General features: G+C 38.6%; 1 protein-coding gene across 17 annotated transcripts in view; it reads left to right on the top strand.

The window, feature by feature from the left end:
• Nucleotides 1-18,350, top strand: part of L3MBTL4 (L3MBTL histone methyl-lysine binding protein 4) — a 449,613-nt gene that overhangs the window by 110,129 nt on the left and 321,134 nt on the right. For 9 of the 17 annotated variants that reach the window (XR_003724606.2, XR_013408126.1, XM_015121580.3 and 6 more), the window contains one exon: nucleotides 1,292-1,346. Coding sequence is in view for 13 of the 17 variants with exons in the window: in XM_015121580.3 (XP_014977066.3) it covers nucleotides 1,292-1,346 (55 nt within the window). In the remaining 4 variants the exon portion in view is untranslated. Of the gene's footprint in view, nucleotides 1-814; nucleotides 848-1,291; nucleotides 1,347-18,350 lie in introns of all 17 variants that reach the window. The other 8 variants (XR_013408124.1, XR_013408125.1, XM_077974762.1 and 5 more) reach the window with 1 other exon arrangement.

Below are 18,350 nucleotides of genomic sequence, written 5' to 3'. Positions count from 1 at the left end.
GCAGGAGAATCACTTGAACCTGGGAGGCGGAGGTTGTAGTGAGCCGAGATTGTGCCATTGCACTATAGCCTGGGCAACAGAGCGAGACTTCATCTCAAAAACAAAAAACAAACCCAAAAAACTGTTGCATATTTATGTTTCCAAAAGTAAGTTCAAAGCCTGCTTGAAACCCTTCATTTAAAATATTTTAAAACTGGGAAATTCTGTTCCCGATTTTTAAGTACATAATTATTACAAGTTTTTTTGTTTGTTTGTTTGTTTTTGAGACAGAGTCTCACTCTGCCACTCAGACTGGAGTGCAGTGGCACGATCTTGGCTCACTGGAACCTTCACCTCCTGGATTCAAGCGATTCTTCTGCCTCAGCCTCCCGAGTAGCTGGGATTACAGGCGCATGCCTGCATGTTCAGCTTATTTTTTCTTTTTTGTATTTTTAGTAGAGACAGAGTTTCACCATGTTAGGCAGGTTAGTTTCGAACTTCTTACCTTGTGACCTGCCTGCCTTGACCTCCCAAAGTGTTGGGATTACAGGTGTGAACCACCATGGCTGGCCACGGATTTTTAATAGGTGGAATATATTTTGATGGCCACAAAATGATGTAAATAAGACACATATCTGGATACCCACTTTCAAAGTGCTGTTTGTTATATCTTTCATAAAAGAAGCCACTTTCCTCGTCTTTGTTGAATGTAAGTGTTCCTTTGAGAGTTGCAGTTAGAGCACGCCTTGCTTGTGCCATGGGGAGAGGCCGCACCATCTTGCTTGCTGCGTCTGCTTGTATTGTTCATCATACACAATTTATGGTTTCTTTTCAGGAATCGTTGAAGTCACTTGTCCATTCTATGAAGGTCAGTTTGGTTAAAATTAAAGCATTTTAACTGAGTACTTACAAACTGTAGTAGACCCAGATAGGCTGAAAGCAAAAGTAGGATGGAGGGTTTGGCTTCAGCGTGAACCAAGCCTCTTCCGTCAGCCACTCCTGTGTGACTGTGAGGCCCAGGGATCCACTCAGAGAAGGTACCTGTGTCAACCTCAACATTAACTGTTATCGAAGCTTCCTGCCTCTTATATTTTAGCCAGAAACAATACTTTTAATGAATTCCTTCCACGTCCCAATGGATCATGTGTGCCTCTCCTGGGCGCCCACCGGAAGGCTCTGAGTACTGTGTGTATCGTCCCCCTCAGTGACAAGGATCTTCATAACTTTCCTTCCTGCAAAAATGAACATTAGTTTTCAGTGTTTCCAAAAATTATCCAGAAATACCACCTAAACCCCATTTTCTGTATTCTAGGAGCAAACTGAAGAAGAAAAGAAGCCCAAGGATGGCACAATCCCTTCGAGTCACGGTAATTATCACCAGTATTTACAGTGTTAGTTCACGGTGAACAACTTTTAAGTGAATTTTTATTAGATTGCTTAGTTGTTTTAGGTTTACTAATTTAAATATGTAATAATAGTTTCTACCATTTATTCAGGGTATTGCATACTCCTGCAGACTTTATCAGGGTCATCTAAGGTTTTCAAATATATGCTTCAAAAACGTCTGAAGCTCTTGTTATCTCATTTATTTGCCTTTTAAAAAGGCTTTAAATAAAACAACGTATTTGTAAATTTTCTCTGTGAAGAAGAAAATAAAGAGATGCTATTTAGTTTTTTAATAATCCTTTGTGTGAGCTTTTCCCAGACTGATGTGATCTTCTAATGATTGCATTGTATTAAAGTCATGTTTTAGAGGAGATTGTGCATTTGCTCTAAAGTGAATACTCCTCATTATGGTTATTAATACATCAATAGGTTTTAGATAATAGCCTTTTCATATTCAACTAATTCTCTGATGCTTTAAATTTAAGCCAACAGATGAAGATGCGATTTTCTGGGAATATATGTTCCACATATTTTGTGATTATTGCTATACAAGCAGACAGCTGTTACTAAATTTTCTATCAAATGTAGTAGAATGTCCAACAACATTGTGCTATTGTCTATGGAAAGGAAGCATATAAATATCATAATGCTCCTCTAATTAACTTTTAAAGTACCTTAACATTTTGTTGAGTAAGCTTTTGTGTCTGTTTTTAAATAATGGAAACACCTAAAAATACCTTGAAAAAAATGACAAATAAGAATTGAGATTTTAAAAGACCATTTTATATGGCTTAGTCTTGGGATGCAATATTGAGAATTTGTGATTTTTCTCCCTAGATGATTTTAAAAATAAAAGCTATTTTTAAATTATAAACGAATGGGTGGTGCTTTCAATTTATTTTCTTCTCTTGCTGCATCCCCAGGCCTGTCATGTTCTTTGCTGAAAAATCAAAACAGAATGCAGTAGTTTGATAATTATATAACTTGATGTCCAGTTCCATCAAAATGTACTTCAGTTATGTAACACTGGGATTTTAGAAATAAGTTTGGACTGTACCTGGCCCTAACAGCAGGGTGTTGTTAAAACAATTTTTTTCTTCTCAGAGAGAGGTTGTGATTTATGATGTTGCTGTATCTCGCCTGCAGCTAATATTTTCACACTAATGTAAATTGTTTTAGGTTGTTTTATTCTGTGGTCGAAACATTTACTCTAGAAAAAGAAAAGCAGACTGAGGCCAACAATGTAAAACTATTCAGTCCCTCAAACTAACAGTCTTTCCTGATTTAGTATTTACAGTTTTATTACATCCAGGTATATATTTATCTCAAATAGCTTTTCAGTTTCATTTACTTTTTCTTGTTTTTAACAGGTCTGGGAGGGTCCAGTTGGAAGCTTTTCAGTTTTAACAGAAAGTAACTTTTTGCTGTGTTTTTTCATTGTTGGACTTGTTTTATAGTTAATAGTCCATTGTCAAAAGTTCGCACTGTGGCTGACTCCTCTTCAAATTTGATATTGTATTGTTCCTTTTTTCCCCAGCTGTAGAACATAATAAATGTTTAGAAAAAGGTTGAGATTTGGCGTGTGTATGTAGATGCTGTGAACTGCTAGTTGTAATGAGAATTGGATGATTTGAGGGCTTTTTGAGGTAATTTATATTTTTATCATTTTTAGTGGGACAAAGGAACTGATTTCCAAATTGTTTATTGTCCTAGCATTATAATGGGGATTTTTCTCCATGAAAGTAGTTTAATCTTTTATTGAGGTTGCTTATAAAACAAAATAGATTTAGTCTCTTACCTCATGTCTTAGAAATAGTAACAAAAGAAAATACTAAACAAAAACCCCACAGAACTGTATATGTACACATAATATATTTATATGTGAACAGAAAATTGTGTTGAAAAATAGGTCAGGCATGGTGGCTCATGCCCATAATCCTAGCACTTTGGGAGACCACGGCAGGTGGATCTCTTGAGCTCAGGAGTTCAGGACCAGCCTTGGCAACATAGTGAAACCCCATCTCTACCACAAATGCAAAAAAATTAACCGGGTCTGGTGGTGTGCGCTTGTAGTCCCAGCTACTTGTGGGGCTGAGGCAGGAGGATAGCTTGAACCCAGGAGGTCGAGGCTGCAGTGAGCCAAGATCCTGTCACTGCACTCAAGCCTGGGGCACAAAGTGAGATCCTGTATTAAAAAAAAAAAATTATATTGCAAAATAAACCTTAATTCTTAGTAGTGATTTTATAACAAGCATGTGTTTCTTTGGAAATCATTTTTAAAACATTTTATTGAGTGCCCAGTCTGTGCGACTGATACTGAAGCCTGTGTTACAGCTGATGAAGCTTTAAGAGGCCATTTGACTTTTGTGAGGTAAACTTAACTAGTTAGTGGTGGATGCAGAATTTGAACCCACATCTAGCAAGTTCTGAAGCCTGTGCTCATTTTGCTTTATGTTCTTTCTACATTAACATTCTTCTTTCTATGTAGCTGTTAACGCAAAGGCAGAGAAAACTAGAATCTTGATTAGAAATGGGACAGGAAAAAAATAACTGCTAATAAAGTATTAATAGTGTCTACTACATCCCTCTGTGTTCTTGGGGACTGGCTGAACTAGATTTTACCTGACATAGTCATGCTGAGATTAAGTTTTTGATTCTTTTGGAAACTCTCTGACATAAACTGTTCATAGTAATTCTAAAATCTTAACTAAGATAGCTCTAAGAGAAGGCTTGTTTCAGTATTACTTGTTAATGATTGTGTGTGATTAAATTTTAGAATTAGTATTGCCAATCACAGTGTAATCCCAGACCTATATGCCTTTACATTTGAATAGCTAAAATAAAAACAACTGATTTATTCAGTTGAACAAGTGATCTGGCTTCTCTCCTTCTAAATGTGTAAGTGCTCTTTTTAACTAACACAGTATTAATATTTATTTGGTTGAGTGTTGGGGCAATGAGGTGTTTTTTTATTTTATTTTATTTATTTATTTTTTGAGATGGAGTTTCACTCTTGTTGCTGAGGCTGGAGTGCAATGGCACAATTTCGGCTCACTGCAACCTCTACCTCCCAGGTTCAAGCGATTCTCCTGCCTCAGCCTCCAGAGTAGCTGGGATTACAGGTGCCCGCCACCACACCCAGCTAATTTTTTGTATTTGTAGTAGAGATGGGTTTCACCATATTGGCCAGGCTGGTCTCGAACCCCTGACCTCAGGTGATCCACCTGCCTTGGCCAGGCAAAGTGTTGGGATTACAGGCGTGAGCCACCGTGCCTGACCCTGGCAGTGAGGATTTCATAAACATAAAAGGAATATAAGAAATTGTGAAAGAAAATTAAATGTATGCATATCTAAATTAAACTCTGTACATTAAAGAACCTCATAATAAACAAGATTAAAAGGGAAACAACAAATTAGCAAATATTATCCACAACTATAGCTAATAAAAGGTCAATAATAGATAGAGGAATTAGAAAAAAAAAATGAGATATACAAGATCTCAGTCCAAAAACAGGCAAAGGGCATAAACAGGTAATTCAGATAAGAAGAAACCAAAGTGGCTAAAAATGAATATATTAAAAATAGTCTCATTAAAAAGCAAAAGCAAAGAAACATAAATTTAAAAGTAGTGATGATATTTTTTAACTTACCAAATTAATGACATTTTTTAAAAACTGCTCATACTCTTTGCTGGTGGGATCGGGGAGACTGAGTCTTGGCATACTGCTACTGAGAGTAGACTTTGGTTCTGTGGTTTGGAGGACATACCGGTAGTATTTATCAAAAGTGCTGAGTAAACATTTCCTTCAAGTCCACTTTTTGACATTTCTCCTAATGATATCAGCATGTGCATTCCATTTATGCATGTGATAGTCATTGTGGTACTATTTGTAAATAATGAAAAGTTGGAAATATTGATAATTCAGATGTCCAACAGCTTAGGAATAGGTACAACATTGTGTGTAGACAAGTATGTAGTCACTTAAATGCCTTGAAAAAATTTAAATTACATGAGGAGAAAAGCTTATAACAAAATATTAGGGGAAGAAACCCCCAGGGGATTGTTCTAAATGATGGCTAAATAGAATTCACTTATCTGTAGAGTGAGAAAAGATGTTAACGATTATTATCTCTAAATTGTTAGATAAAAAGTATATTTTCCAATTATTATATTACAATTAGTATTTAATCATGTTATAATCAGACAAATATTATTAAAAAATAAATTCAGAAATTCCTGAACTAAAAACTTTAATTTGTAGAATAGGGAGTATTGTTGGAATATCTGTTCTTAGATTTTTCTAAGTAAACTTTAATTTTTGGAAAAATTTTAGAAAAGTTGCAAATATAGTGCAGAAATGGTCCTGCGGACCTTCACCCAGTTTCTCCTAAGATTAACATCTTAGATGACCATGCAACATTTGTCAGAACTAAGTAACATTGGTACATCACTATTCACTAAACTAGAGACTTCATTCAGATATCACCAGTTTTTCTACTAATGTCCTTTTTCTGTTCCAAGACAGTCCAGAACATCACTTTGTATTTAGCATTGCATGTAGGTTTCTTCTACTGTATATTCTTGTTTTGTTCTCTCATGCCCAGAAGTCGCCAGTAGCATCTAAGTTTCTTAAGAGCTACAGTATTTCCTCATCTGCCATCAACTCACCATGTCCTCACCATCTGTGTCCACAATCATCATTGCACTGAAACTATTCTTGTGTACCTTACCAGCGCCTCATAGTCACTAATACTGTGTTAATTAATGGAACCAAGGACCTCCCAGATCAATGGAAGCCTTCGTGCTCTTATTTTTCTTCTACTTGAAGATGGACTTAGACATTAAAACTGAACTCACCTTTGTTCCCCAGTGTTCAGTCTGCTTCTCCTATAATCCCTCATCCTGTAGCACCATCATCAACCTGTAGTCAAACTAGACTCGTGGAGGTATCCTTACTCCTCCCTCCCATTTACCGCTGACTCCAACCCAAATGCCTTTTCTCAACTCGTCCTTCTTGACATCTTCTATCAATTAATGTCTCCCCACCTTTGATTAGTTCCTGGTCACTTTTCAGTCTTTCTGTATCCTCTCCTCCCCAAATAAGATTTATCTGAAATTCTGTTACTGGATCATAACCCCCCTTCCCTAGAATGTTGCTGGAGACCCCTCACCACCTGGCACTTGTCACCTGCCACCAGGACCCCTGTCTGCTTCACTGCAGCTGTACAGAACATGCAGTTGAGAACTTACTGTCTGAAGAAGTGCTTTCTCTGCCTGGAGGGTCTTTCTTCTGGCTGACTTCTTCAAAACCTCACTATCTTCTTAACTTTTCTTATTTTGTATTTTTCTCCCTATTTTATTTTTTCTCAGCATATTCTAGGGCAATTTGGGTTTTTAAAAAAATTCAGTTACATAATATACCAATTCTCCTCCCTAAGTTAGATGTCTTTTAAAAAGGCATAGAATCATGTCCAGTCAGACCAATAAAATCTATCATTTACTACACTGAAGTCATAATTTACTAAAGCTCTAGAGTATTAATTAGCTAAAAGGCCTGAAGAAGCAGGGCTTCTAAAAGTGCTTAACTTATTATCAGGGAGTAGTTTTGGTGCTGGGGGATATGGCTTATTAAATGATTCTACAAGCTTCAAAGATGATTCCTTGAATATTATCCCAGAGTCTTTTGTTGCAGAAGCTAGTTTACTTCCTGGGTGTAATGACAGAAGCACTTTCTTGCAAAGTAATTATATGTCAGTGGATCTAATGTCGGTATTTTCTAAACTTTGTGCAGGATCTGTCCATTCCCACTGAGGTAATTCCTTACCTAAGAATGGGTATCAATAATAAAAAGGGGAAAACCAAATCACTTTTACTTTATTCAATTCCTATTAATACAGATGCCGTTTACTATCATTAAGTAAACAGTTAAATATTTAGGCTGAACTGTGCATGAGAACTCTGCCCCCGTGATCCAGTCGCCTCCAACCAGGCCCCACCTTCAGCAATGGAGATTACAGTTGTACATGAGATTTTGTGGGGACGCAGATCCAACCCATATCAGCTACTTTGAACCTAAAGAATTATATTTCCACTGAGCCATGACACTCAGTGGAGGATTAACAGGGGACTTCTTTCTAAGTAAAGAACTTTTTGCAGGGGCACTTCAATAATTGAAGCCTCCACATGCATTTTAATGAAAACACTACTTTCTAACAAGTAGTTTTCAGTATGTATTTTCAAATAATTTCTTTGCTCTTGATTCTGGTTTATAAATGAGCTAAGCTTTCAACTTTTCTGATTTAAGGCCTGCCCCCCCTCCCCGTGGGATTCTGTCCCTTTTGGTTGAATTTGTGCTGGGAATAAAGATGCTTATAAAGGGAAGGAACATGTTCATTTTCTTCCTGGAGTCAATCAATAATGGCATCAAGGAATCAAACTGTGTAAAGCACAAAGATAGGACAAGTGCTTGTATTCATAAAGGCTATATATATATATACACACACACGCATATATATACATATATATACACACACGTATATATATGTACATGTACACATATGTGTATATATATATAGATATTTTCTTGAGACAGAGTTTCACTCTTGTTGCTCAGGCTGGAGTGCAGTGGCACGATCCTGGCTCACTGCAACTTCCGCCTCCTGGGTTCAAGCAATTCTCCTGTCTCAGCCTCCCAAGTAGTTGGGATTACAGGTGTCCACCACCATGCCCAGATAATTTTTGTATTTTTAGTAGAAATGGGGTTTCACTGTGTTATCTAGGCTGGTAACAAACTCCTGACCTCGTGATCTGTCCATAATGGCCTCCCAAAATGCTGGGATTACAAGTGTGAACCACCGCGCCTGGCCTCATAAAGGCTGTTTTATGAAGACAGTTTGTACGTGCCAGGAGGAACTCTTTAATAGATGAAAGCAAACACCGTATTAAAAATGTTGCCTTATTAAATAACTTCCTGTGACTCCTTCAGATTATGAACGTCTTCATGCCATCCTACAGAGGAACCCCCTCTGAAGACAATACGAAGTCTCCTGCATCTGTGATGAGAGGTCCCTGGTGGATAATAAGAGCGCTGAACTCTGGAAAAGGGACTGCGTACTCTGTTTTTTTGATTGATTGAGCAAAAAGACAGTGTCACAGAGCAGCACTTAGTTCTAGTGGAGACGTCTGTGAAGGCTTCAAGCCCTGTAGGCAGTGCACTTACGCAGGGAGGGCCTGGGGGTGGCCAGTCACCATCTCCTGCTGAGTAAACTCCCCATCTTCCTTCCTGTGGGTTTTGCTCATTCTCTTCCTAAAGCCAGAGGTTTCTGTTTCATTTTGAGTTTGAATCAAAGGATTCCTTTCGTTACCGTGCTTGATTTTTCAAAGCATATTTGACTTTTGCTCAGCATAATTACCTTTTGCTGCTGCAATTGAAGCTGCCACTTTGGGGCATTTTAAATGTTCGCTCAGACCTAAACTTTTCATGTGAAATATTTGGACCACAAACTCATTTGCTGACATGCTTATTTTAAATGACTGCATCATCTCCCTGGGCTCCCTCTCTTAGCGCCACAGACTACTCTTGTTCTCCTTTTTTAATTGATATTTTATAAACATTGGAAACTTTTTATATCAAACTTATTAAAAAAAGGCTGCAAGTACAGGACAAAGATTTTTTTTATTCCTGAATGAGAGAGTAAGTTGTCAATCTGATACCTCATCACCCCCAATACATGATTATGTATTTCCTACAGATAAGAACATGCCCTGCTCAACCACACTACAGCCAACCTTTCCAAGCAGGAACTTAGCATTGACACATTACTGCTATCCAAGCTTCAGGCCTCATTTCAAGTTTCACCAAGTATTCCAGTAACATCCTTTATAGTAAAGGGATCAGCTCAGAATCATATGTCACATTAAGTTGTTGTGTATCTCCAGCCTCCTCAATCTGGAATGGTTCCTCAGCCTTTCCTGAACTTTCATGACCTGGACACTCTTGAAGATTACAGGCCAATTATTTGGTAAAATGTCTCTCAGTTTGGATGTGCCTGATCCTGCCTCATGATGAAATTCAGGTTATGTATCTTGGGGGAAATATCACCGGAGTGATGCTTCTCCCACCACTGCTTCATAGTAGATGACACATGATTTCGGTATGTTCCATTTATGAGGATAACTTTGGTTTCTTGATTAAGGTAGTGTCTTCCAGGTTTTTCCACTATAAAGTCACAATTTTTCCTTTGGAATTAGTAAGTGTTTTATAGGGTGGTAATTCAAAACTAAAAATATCATTTTTTAAACAAATATCTTTTTATTTATTTCTTTATGGATTCGTGGCTTCTTCTTTTATTCAGTGGATTTTAATCCCTTTTTTTTCATTATTTTGATGCTAAAGTTGTCCCCAGTTTGGCCAGTGAATCCCCTTCAAGCTGGTTTTGGTGTCCTTTTGATTGTTTCTATTATTCTTTGAGCACTTCTGTGTTTTCTGACACTAGATGTTTTAGGCTTATCTTGAACTCTCCTTGCCCCAGACACTGAATCAGTCATTTCTCTAAAGAGCTGTGGCTCTTTTTATGTGGCCAAGGCTAGGTGTGTTCATTGCTATTAGGATGTTATTGCTCCTAGGCCCTCTCAGTGGACAGAGCTAAGGAAAGTCTGTTTGTATATTTATGAACAGATGTCTATATGTTGAAGTCGAGTAAACTATAGAGATGAATTTCTATATTTAAAATGTTTTATTCGGGAAGCAAGAATTAGAGTTTGGGGTATACACACAGACTGGCTGGTCTTCGTTATGTCTGAAGAACAAAGAGAAGGTTGGAGGTTTCGTAAGAAGGAGAAATGTTAGGTATTGTTTTAAAAGAACGTTTCCTGGCTCTAGTAAAGTTATGGGGGAACTGGCAAGCCCTGATTGATGAGTGATGTCAGAGGGTAAAACTAGCCGTAGAGTTGGAGGACGTGGTTTCAGTAGCCATTAAATAAAACTGGTTTCCGGTTACAGTAGGTGGCTTCAGCAGCCAGGCTTCCAGAGATTAATATGCTTGGAGCAATGGTGTGTGCCCTGAGGACCTTGCCCTCCTGGCTTCTTGACTCTGTCTCAGTTGGTTATGACAAGAATGATCCATTTTATGTGACCAACTTTCACATTTCCCCCTTTTGACCAAAATCTTTTTCTGAAAGTATTGGTGACAAACTATTTTGAAGTTAGGTTAACTGTCCCTTGATTCTAGGACCTGTCCTAGTTGTCTCTGTCCTACAATGGGGGGAAGGTATGGGGGTCTATATCAGGGATCTGGGCCATATCTGAGTAATAAAGAGGCCAGAAGGAAAAATTTTCTGAGATTTGTTTGGAATCCAGCATCAAATTACTGCTTGTCAGTTTCATAGGCATCAGCAGTCATCTGCAGGTGTTGAGCTAGCATTATTCTATTAGGAGAGTCGACTTTACAAATATTAGACAGGAAATGAGAATAATGTGTAGAACTCATAATGCAAAAAATAATTAGCAACAATGTAATAAATCTAGTTTGAATAATGATTCAAAACCTCAAACCTAATTCTTAAAGTAATCAACTAAAGTAACTAAAAGACCATGGGAGAAACTTGGTGAAACCTATTGTAGCCATTGAGTAGCATTTTATGACTGTCTTGAATTTATTTTTTTATTTTTAATTGATGCATACTACATGTACGTAGTTTATAGTACATATGATAATAGATTGATATAATTTGTAAAAATTAAAATTAGTTTGCTGGAGATATCCATCACTTTAAATATGTCTTCATGCTTAGAAATATTTGAATTACTCTCTTCTAGCTATGTTAGTGGTGTTGAATTGCTTGAGCTCCTTACATATTTGTCAGATGGATAGTTTGCAAATGTTTCCTCCCATTCTGTAGGTTGTCCCTTCACTTTGTTGATGGTTTCTTTTGCTGTACAGAAAGTTTTTAGCTTGGTATAATTCCATTTGTCCATTTGTGATTTGGTTGTTTGTGCTTTTGAGGTCTTACAAAGAAAATCTTTGCTTAGACTAATGTTCTGGAGCATTTCTTCAAAGTTTTCTTCTAGTAGCTTCATAGTTTCAGGTCTTAGATTTTCATCTTTAATCCATTTTTATTTGATTTCTGTGTATGGTGAGAGATAGGGGTCCAGTTTCTTTCCTCTGCATATGGATATCCAGTTTCCCCGGCACCATTTATTGAAGTGAATGTCCTTTCCCCATTGTATGTTCTTGGTGCCTTTTGTTGAAGATAAGTTGGCTATAAGTGCATGGATTTATATCTGGGTTCTCTGTTGTGTTCCATCAGTCTGTGTGTCTGTTTCTATGCCAGTACCATGCTGATTTGGTAACCAAATAGTATATGTAATATACTATAATATAGTTATAGTAAATGTTGAAGTCAGTAGTGTGATGCTTCCAGCTTTGCTCTTTTTGCTCAGGATTGCTTTGGCTGTTCGGGGTCTTTTGTGGTTGACTGGGTTGAATTAAAGCAAACAATGATGACTCTGCTAAAGGGATCAGCAGTACAATTTGAATACACAGTTGTGTCAGGGATATTGTCAAGGTTGCCAAATAGATTAACTAAAAGGATATCTTAGGCTGGAGTTTGTCAAGTTACGTATAGCATTTACTAATTGTGAAATTTTAATTGCAGCATTATTTTGTTAAGTCAAAAAGGTAGAAAAAGGGGCGAGAGTCTCATGTGGTAGGGAGCCTTATACCCGTATCTTGAGAAAAGCTGTCTACAATGTGAAAAATGTCAGTTTCTTATCCTGGTTTGCAATTTGAATGTCTCTAGTTACGGCTTTGGGCAGTTTGGTGAACTTTCTGTGTGGCCTATACATCAGGCACAAGACTTGTTCCTTAAAATTTATCTAGTTTAAGTTTATATAGGGCTTCAGAATACAGCAGTGCCTGTTTTAGTAATTTTATGTTAGAAAGTTGGATGGGATGAATCTAGAAGAATTTAGGATCTAGTCTAGAATCATAGGTAGATAACAAGAACTTGCAGCTGGCTGGGCGTGGTGGCTCACGCCTGTAATCCTAGTAGTTTGGGAAGCCGAGGCGGGTGGAACACCTGAGGTTAGGAGTTTGAGACAAGCCTGGCCAACATGATGAAACCCTGTCTCTACTAAAAACACAAAAATTAGCTGGGCATGGTGGCATATGCTGTAGTCCCAGCTACTTGGGAGGCTGAGGCAGGAGAATTGCTTGAACCTGGGAGTTGGAGGTTGCAATGAGCTAAGATGGTACCACTGCTCTCCAGCCTGGGTGATAGTGTGAGACTCTGTCTCAAAAAAAGAAAAAAAAAAAAAGAATTTCAGTCAGTTCACTTGTAAAATTAAAGTCATTCATGTAGTCATAGTGATAATCAAAAAGCTGTAAAAAGCAATACAGAGAATTAAATGGAAAACATCCTTAATTATTTTAAAGCTTAGTTTTTTTTTTTTGTTTTGTTTTGTTTTCATGTAATCAAAAATCTAATAAAGGCAACACAGGAAATTATATTTCATAATTTCATATATAAACATAAACTCGTTTCTTAGGCAAGCTACCAAAAAGGTAAAGAAAAACCTTCTGCAGTCTGATTGTTCCTTTTTCTAGGCAGCTCATTTAGATAACCTGGAAGTAGGCTGGGCACGGCACCTCATGCCGGTAATCCAAGCACATTGGGAGATCCAGGTGGTACGATCATTTGAGCCCAGGCGATCAGCCTGGGCAACCTAGTGGAACCTCGTCTCTACACCAAATAAACAAAATTAGCCTGGTGTGGTGGCACGTGTCTGTGGTCCCAGCCACTCAGGAGGCTGTGGCCAGAGGATTACTTGAGCTCAAGAGGCTGAAGCTGTGGGTTACGATCACACAATTGCACTCAAGCCTAGGCAACAGAACAAGTCCTTGTCTCAAACAAACAAAAACAAAACAAACAAACAAACAAAAAGATAACCTCTAAGTGAAACCTGATGAAAGGTTACTTGATCAGACACAGAAGAAATGTGTCCGGTGTTATGGATGTAGCAACTCATGAGGACAGAATCAAGTTATACTGCATGAAAACATTGCTTTTCTAGGCCTTCAAGATAAACATTTAACTGTCAGGCCACAATAGCTGAGTTAGACTTGTACTGAAAAGTTACAGGATCTGGAAAAAAAAAGTTGAAGTAGAGAGTTATCACCTCAGTCCTTCTCAAGGAGAAGAAAAGCTGAAGGCAATGATGTATGACCTATGAATCACATGCGGTGAGATACAGCAAAGATTAACCTCTGAGATAGGAATCTGAGAAATTTCAAAAGGAAAACTTTACCTAAAGAAATCAAATTACCATTTTAAATGAAGAGGACAACATTTTAAACCTGAAACTAGGAAACTAAATGGATCTCATGAAGAAATGTGTTAGGAATAGGAACCGTGTGGTTTAGAAGATGGCCGTTAAACAGATTTTATAAAGAAAAATCAAAACCTCTTGTAATTTTTAAAACAGCAGATCAATACTTCAAAAAAACCTTGTTTTAAATATAGAGGGCTAGACTCTGGTCCTATATCAGTGCACCCCTCACACTAACATTTAATTTTTAGAAATTTTAGAAAAACGAGCAAATTTTTCCAATTTGTTTAAACCCAGTCATGCATAAAACGTCCTACCTAAGACCCATTCTTTATAAATCTTTTTTGACTTGTTTAGACTTTTATTATTTTCCCCAACCCTCAGTCTCAGTCCTACAATTTTTCTCTTTTTAAAAAAACTTTGGGACAACCATCATTTTATCTTAGGACAACAATTTACTACATAAGATTCTTTCTCATACAAATTTTTTTCTTTAAATTTATATTTTGATTATTAGACCTAAGTATATTTGGTCTTTTTATAAAATTTAAGGAGGCAAGAAGGGATTTATATTTATTCAACAATTTGTTTCATTTTTTATCTTATTTGGATATGACCCAGAAACGTAATGATTTATTATTTAACAATAATATAAATTTAGTATTTTAAATTATAGGAAAATTTCATTTGTAAACTGTATTCCATTTACAATTACCTAACATTTATTTTTAAAATTATGATACCTGGGTTACTTATGACAAGTGAGATATTAGAGCTAGTTATTATTTCAAGTTTTTTTTTTTAAATTAACCAATTTTATATCCTGTTAATACCAGGTATTTACCTAAGTAAAACCTTTAAGTTGAATACATGGGTATCTTAATGATAACTCAGAAGATAGCTGTTTTTATTAAATCAACAATATTAAATTGATCTTATTTATCAAAGAATTGCATAAATAAGATCATTTTTTTTAGGCTGAGTTCATAGGTTTGTGACCTTCAAACATTTAGCAGATGTTTACTGTCTGACCAGTAAGCTCAGGCAAAAATATATGTTGACAATTTTGAAGATATTTGTAATTTATCAAAGATTTACTTAAGTCATGTGAACTAAAACTAAACATTTGGGTTAATTAGCATATATTTTATATGGGCACTCATTTAAATCAACTGGAATAAAATTTCTTAAGGGATTTCTTGATGACTATGCCAGATTATATTGTGTTGACACAGCATACAACATAATACATGTACATATGCATAAACACATTGTAAACACATATACATACACATAAAGATTGTATAGCTTTTATTTTAGAATTTTAGTTATGAGATTATAAAACATGTACACTCACCAGTTTATAAAAGACAGTTGGATTCAGATTATTTTTCTGACAAAATGGGATAGGGTTAAACTTTAATATTTTGCTTTTATTTTGTTAAGACAGAGTCTCATTCTGTCACCTAGGCTGGAGTGCAGTGATGCAACCACAGCTCACTGTAGCCTTGACCTCCTGGGCTCAAGTGATCCTCCTGCCTCAGCCTCCCGAGTAGCTGGGACCACAGGCATGTAGCCACCATACCTGGCTAATTTCTAAGTTTTTGTAGAGACAGGGTCTCATTATGTTGCCCAGGGTAAGATTTCTTTAAATAGGTAATCTTATAAAGGCTGTGAACCAAATTTTGGATAAAGCAGTTTGAATCAGATACTAATATCCTGCATTAGAAAAAGGATAGTCAACAGTGAAATGTGACTGAATGATATGGGGAGGCCCACAAGCTAAGAGCCTACCAAGGTCTGCATAGTGTTTTCTTGGTCTTGATTCTTTGTCCTTGAAGACAAGAATGTTGCTATTCCTTTTAGTGTAGAGAGGGTGTTATTTACATGGGAGTTTCACCTTTTGCTTTTAAGAAACAGCACAGCGATCAAAATGATTTTCTTCTCTATCTGCTGGCTTTTAAGTGTCTTGCTTGTATAGTATGCCAGAATAGCTGAGGAGTTTTGGAAAAAGAGAGCTAAGTTGAGAGAAGGAGAAAGAGGAGAAATTTTAGGATTTTCGGAAGGGGAGGGAAAACACCAGAGAACAAAGAGTCAGCCTTAAGACAGTCTTTTGTAGTGAGGCAGTCTTTGAGGCTTTTTTTTTTTTTTTTTTCCTGGAGCTTCGTGTATCAATTGAGCTATGAGTCTTATTTGGAGTGTATAATTTTATAGCTGTGGTCTTTTAGTTTAAAGAAAAGCAGCCTGTTTAAATGATCCCTATAATGTTTGAACATGCTATCAGCTGGAGTCCTAGGAAATAGCTTGGCATGCCTTTGAACTTTGAAAGCCCATTTATAACTAAATTTATCTAGGTGATTCAGTTTAATGCCGAATACACAAAAGCCAATGAAAATGCAAGCACCGAATACACAAAAGTCAAATTAATATGCAAGTGCCTATGGAAAAGAAAATACAGACTTAGCAAGAAGGACCATAAGTTGCCTTCTCCAATTGAAGGGGAAAAGTTCCTTCACTGAAGCCTCAGTCCGAAGGCTGAAAAATTACTTCATTCAGCTCTCCGATGAAAAGAACTCTTGTGAACAGAGCTTCCAGCCAGAGGGGAAAAGAGGCCTCTCAAACAGGAGGAATCTCGCTCTGTCTCCCAGGTGAGTGCAGTGGCGTGGTCTCGGCTCACGGCAACCTCTGCCTCCGGGGTCCAAGCGATTCTTCCGCCTCAGCCTCCTGAGTAGCTGGGATTACAGGTGCATGCCACCATGTCCAGCTAATTCTTGTATTTGTTTGTTTGTTTGTTTTTGAGACGGAGTCTCAATTTGTCGCCCAGGCTAGGGTGCAGTGGCGTGATCTCGGCTCACTGCAAGCTCCCTCTCCCGGGTTCACGCCATTCTCCTGCCTCAGTCTCCTGAGTAGCTGGGACTACAGGTGCCCGGCACCACGCCCGGCTAATTTTTTTGTGTTTTTGGTAGAGACGGGGTTTCACCGTGTTAGTCAGGATGGTCTCGATCTCCTGACCTGGCGATCCGCCCACCTCGGCCTCCCAAAGCGTAGGGATTACAGGCGTGAGCCACCGCGCCCGGCTAATTCTTGTATTTTTAGTAGAGGTGGGGTTTCACCATGTTGGCAAGGCTGTTCTCAAACTCCAGACCTCAAGTGATCTGCCCGCCTTGGCCTCCCAAAGTGCTGGGATTACAGGCGTGAGCCACCGAGCCTGGCTGAAGGTTTTATAAGAAGGGGAAATGTTAGGTATTGTTTTGAAAGAAAGTTCAGGTGGGGCGTGGTAGCTCACGCCTGTAATCCCAGCACTTTGGGAGGCCAAGGCGAGCGGATCACGAGGTCAAGAAATCGAGACCAGCATGGCCAACATGGTGAAACCCTGTCTCTACTAGAAATACAAAAATTAGCTGGGCATGGTGCCACGCACCTGTTATCCCAGCTACTCAGGAGGCTGAGGCAGAAGAATTGCTTGAACCCAGGAGGCGGAGGCTGCACTGAGCCGAGATCACGCCACTGCACTCTAGCCTGGTAACAGAGCAAGACTCTGTCTCAGGAATAAATAAATAAATAAATAAAATAATAGTAATACTTTTTTAAAAAAAAAGTTCATTGGTACTAGTAAAGATTTGGGGAGCTGGCAAGCTCTGATTGGTGAATGACAGGTGGGTAAAACCAGTCTTAGAGTCCCAGCAGCTTGCTTCAGTATCCATCAGGCAAAGCTGGTCTTAGGTTTCAGCAGGTGGCTTCAGCAGCAGGGCTTGCAGAGAGCTCCATCTTTGGAGCAATGGTATGTGCCCTGAGTGCTTTTTCCCTGACTTCTTGGCTCTGTTTTAGTTAGGAATGACAAGAATGACCCAATTTATATGATTACTTTCACATATACTTACAAATTGCTATGTGCGCGTGCACACACACACACTTTATAGCACTATTTTCATATAGGTGCATCTCTACATATTGAAATCGGAATTAACAGTGATACCTCCAATTCCAGTCCCATCCCAGAGGATTCATTCTATTAACAGTTCTCCGTCTTTGCATATTTGAATTCCAGTCTTTGACAGTGAGAAACGTGGCTCTGTTCCCCTTAGTCGTATAGTTGCTTATTTGTTCAGTGCCCCCACCATCCTTCAGTGCTGCCACGAACCCCTCCCTGGCATCCATGGCCACCTCATCCCACTCGGACTCCACCATCCGACTGCCTCCCTGTGGATGCCATCCTCAAGCTCCTTTGCTCCAAGAGCTGGCAGAGGCCACCCCTTTGCAGACGCCTCCTCACCCTGAGTGGGTGTTAATACCGCACCAGGTTGCCCCACAGAAGCCACCCTCTCGACGCTCCCCGGACACTGGACTCCCCTTGCTGGGTCAGCCTCCAGGTGGGTGCCCTTAATTCCTTGGTTAGGGTTAATTCCCGCCCCCGCCCATGCCAGGCCACCCTGCCAGGCTGCTCTGCCAGGCTGTGATGCCTGTGCCGACTCCCCAACTTGTGGATGTTTTCCCTCCCCCTTCTGGGCTCCGACTGCCCACGCTGGGCAGCCCCTGCGCAGATACCCTCTTACCAGTTTGGGCTCCTCCAGCGGGCTCGGGGCCAAGGTCACTCTACCTGTCTCCACCTCTGTCCTCCCACCTTGCTCTGTTGCACAGAATGGCTTCAGCATGGAA

This window comes from Macaca mulatta, chromosome 18 (genome assembly GCF_049350105.2).
Source record: "Macaca mulatta isolate MMU2019108-1 chromosome 18, T2T-MMU8v2.0, whole genome shotgun sequence".
Lineage (NCBI taxonomy): Eukaryota > Metazoa > Chordata > Mammalia > Primates > Cercopithecidae > Macaca > Macaca mulatta.
Note: the sequence above shows the minus strand (reverse complement) of the source record. Positions and strands in the feature narration are given on the sequence as shown.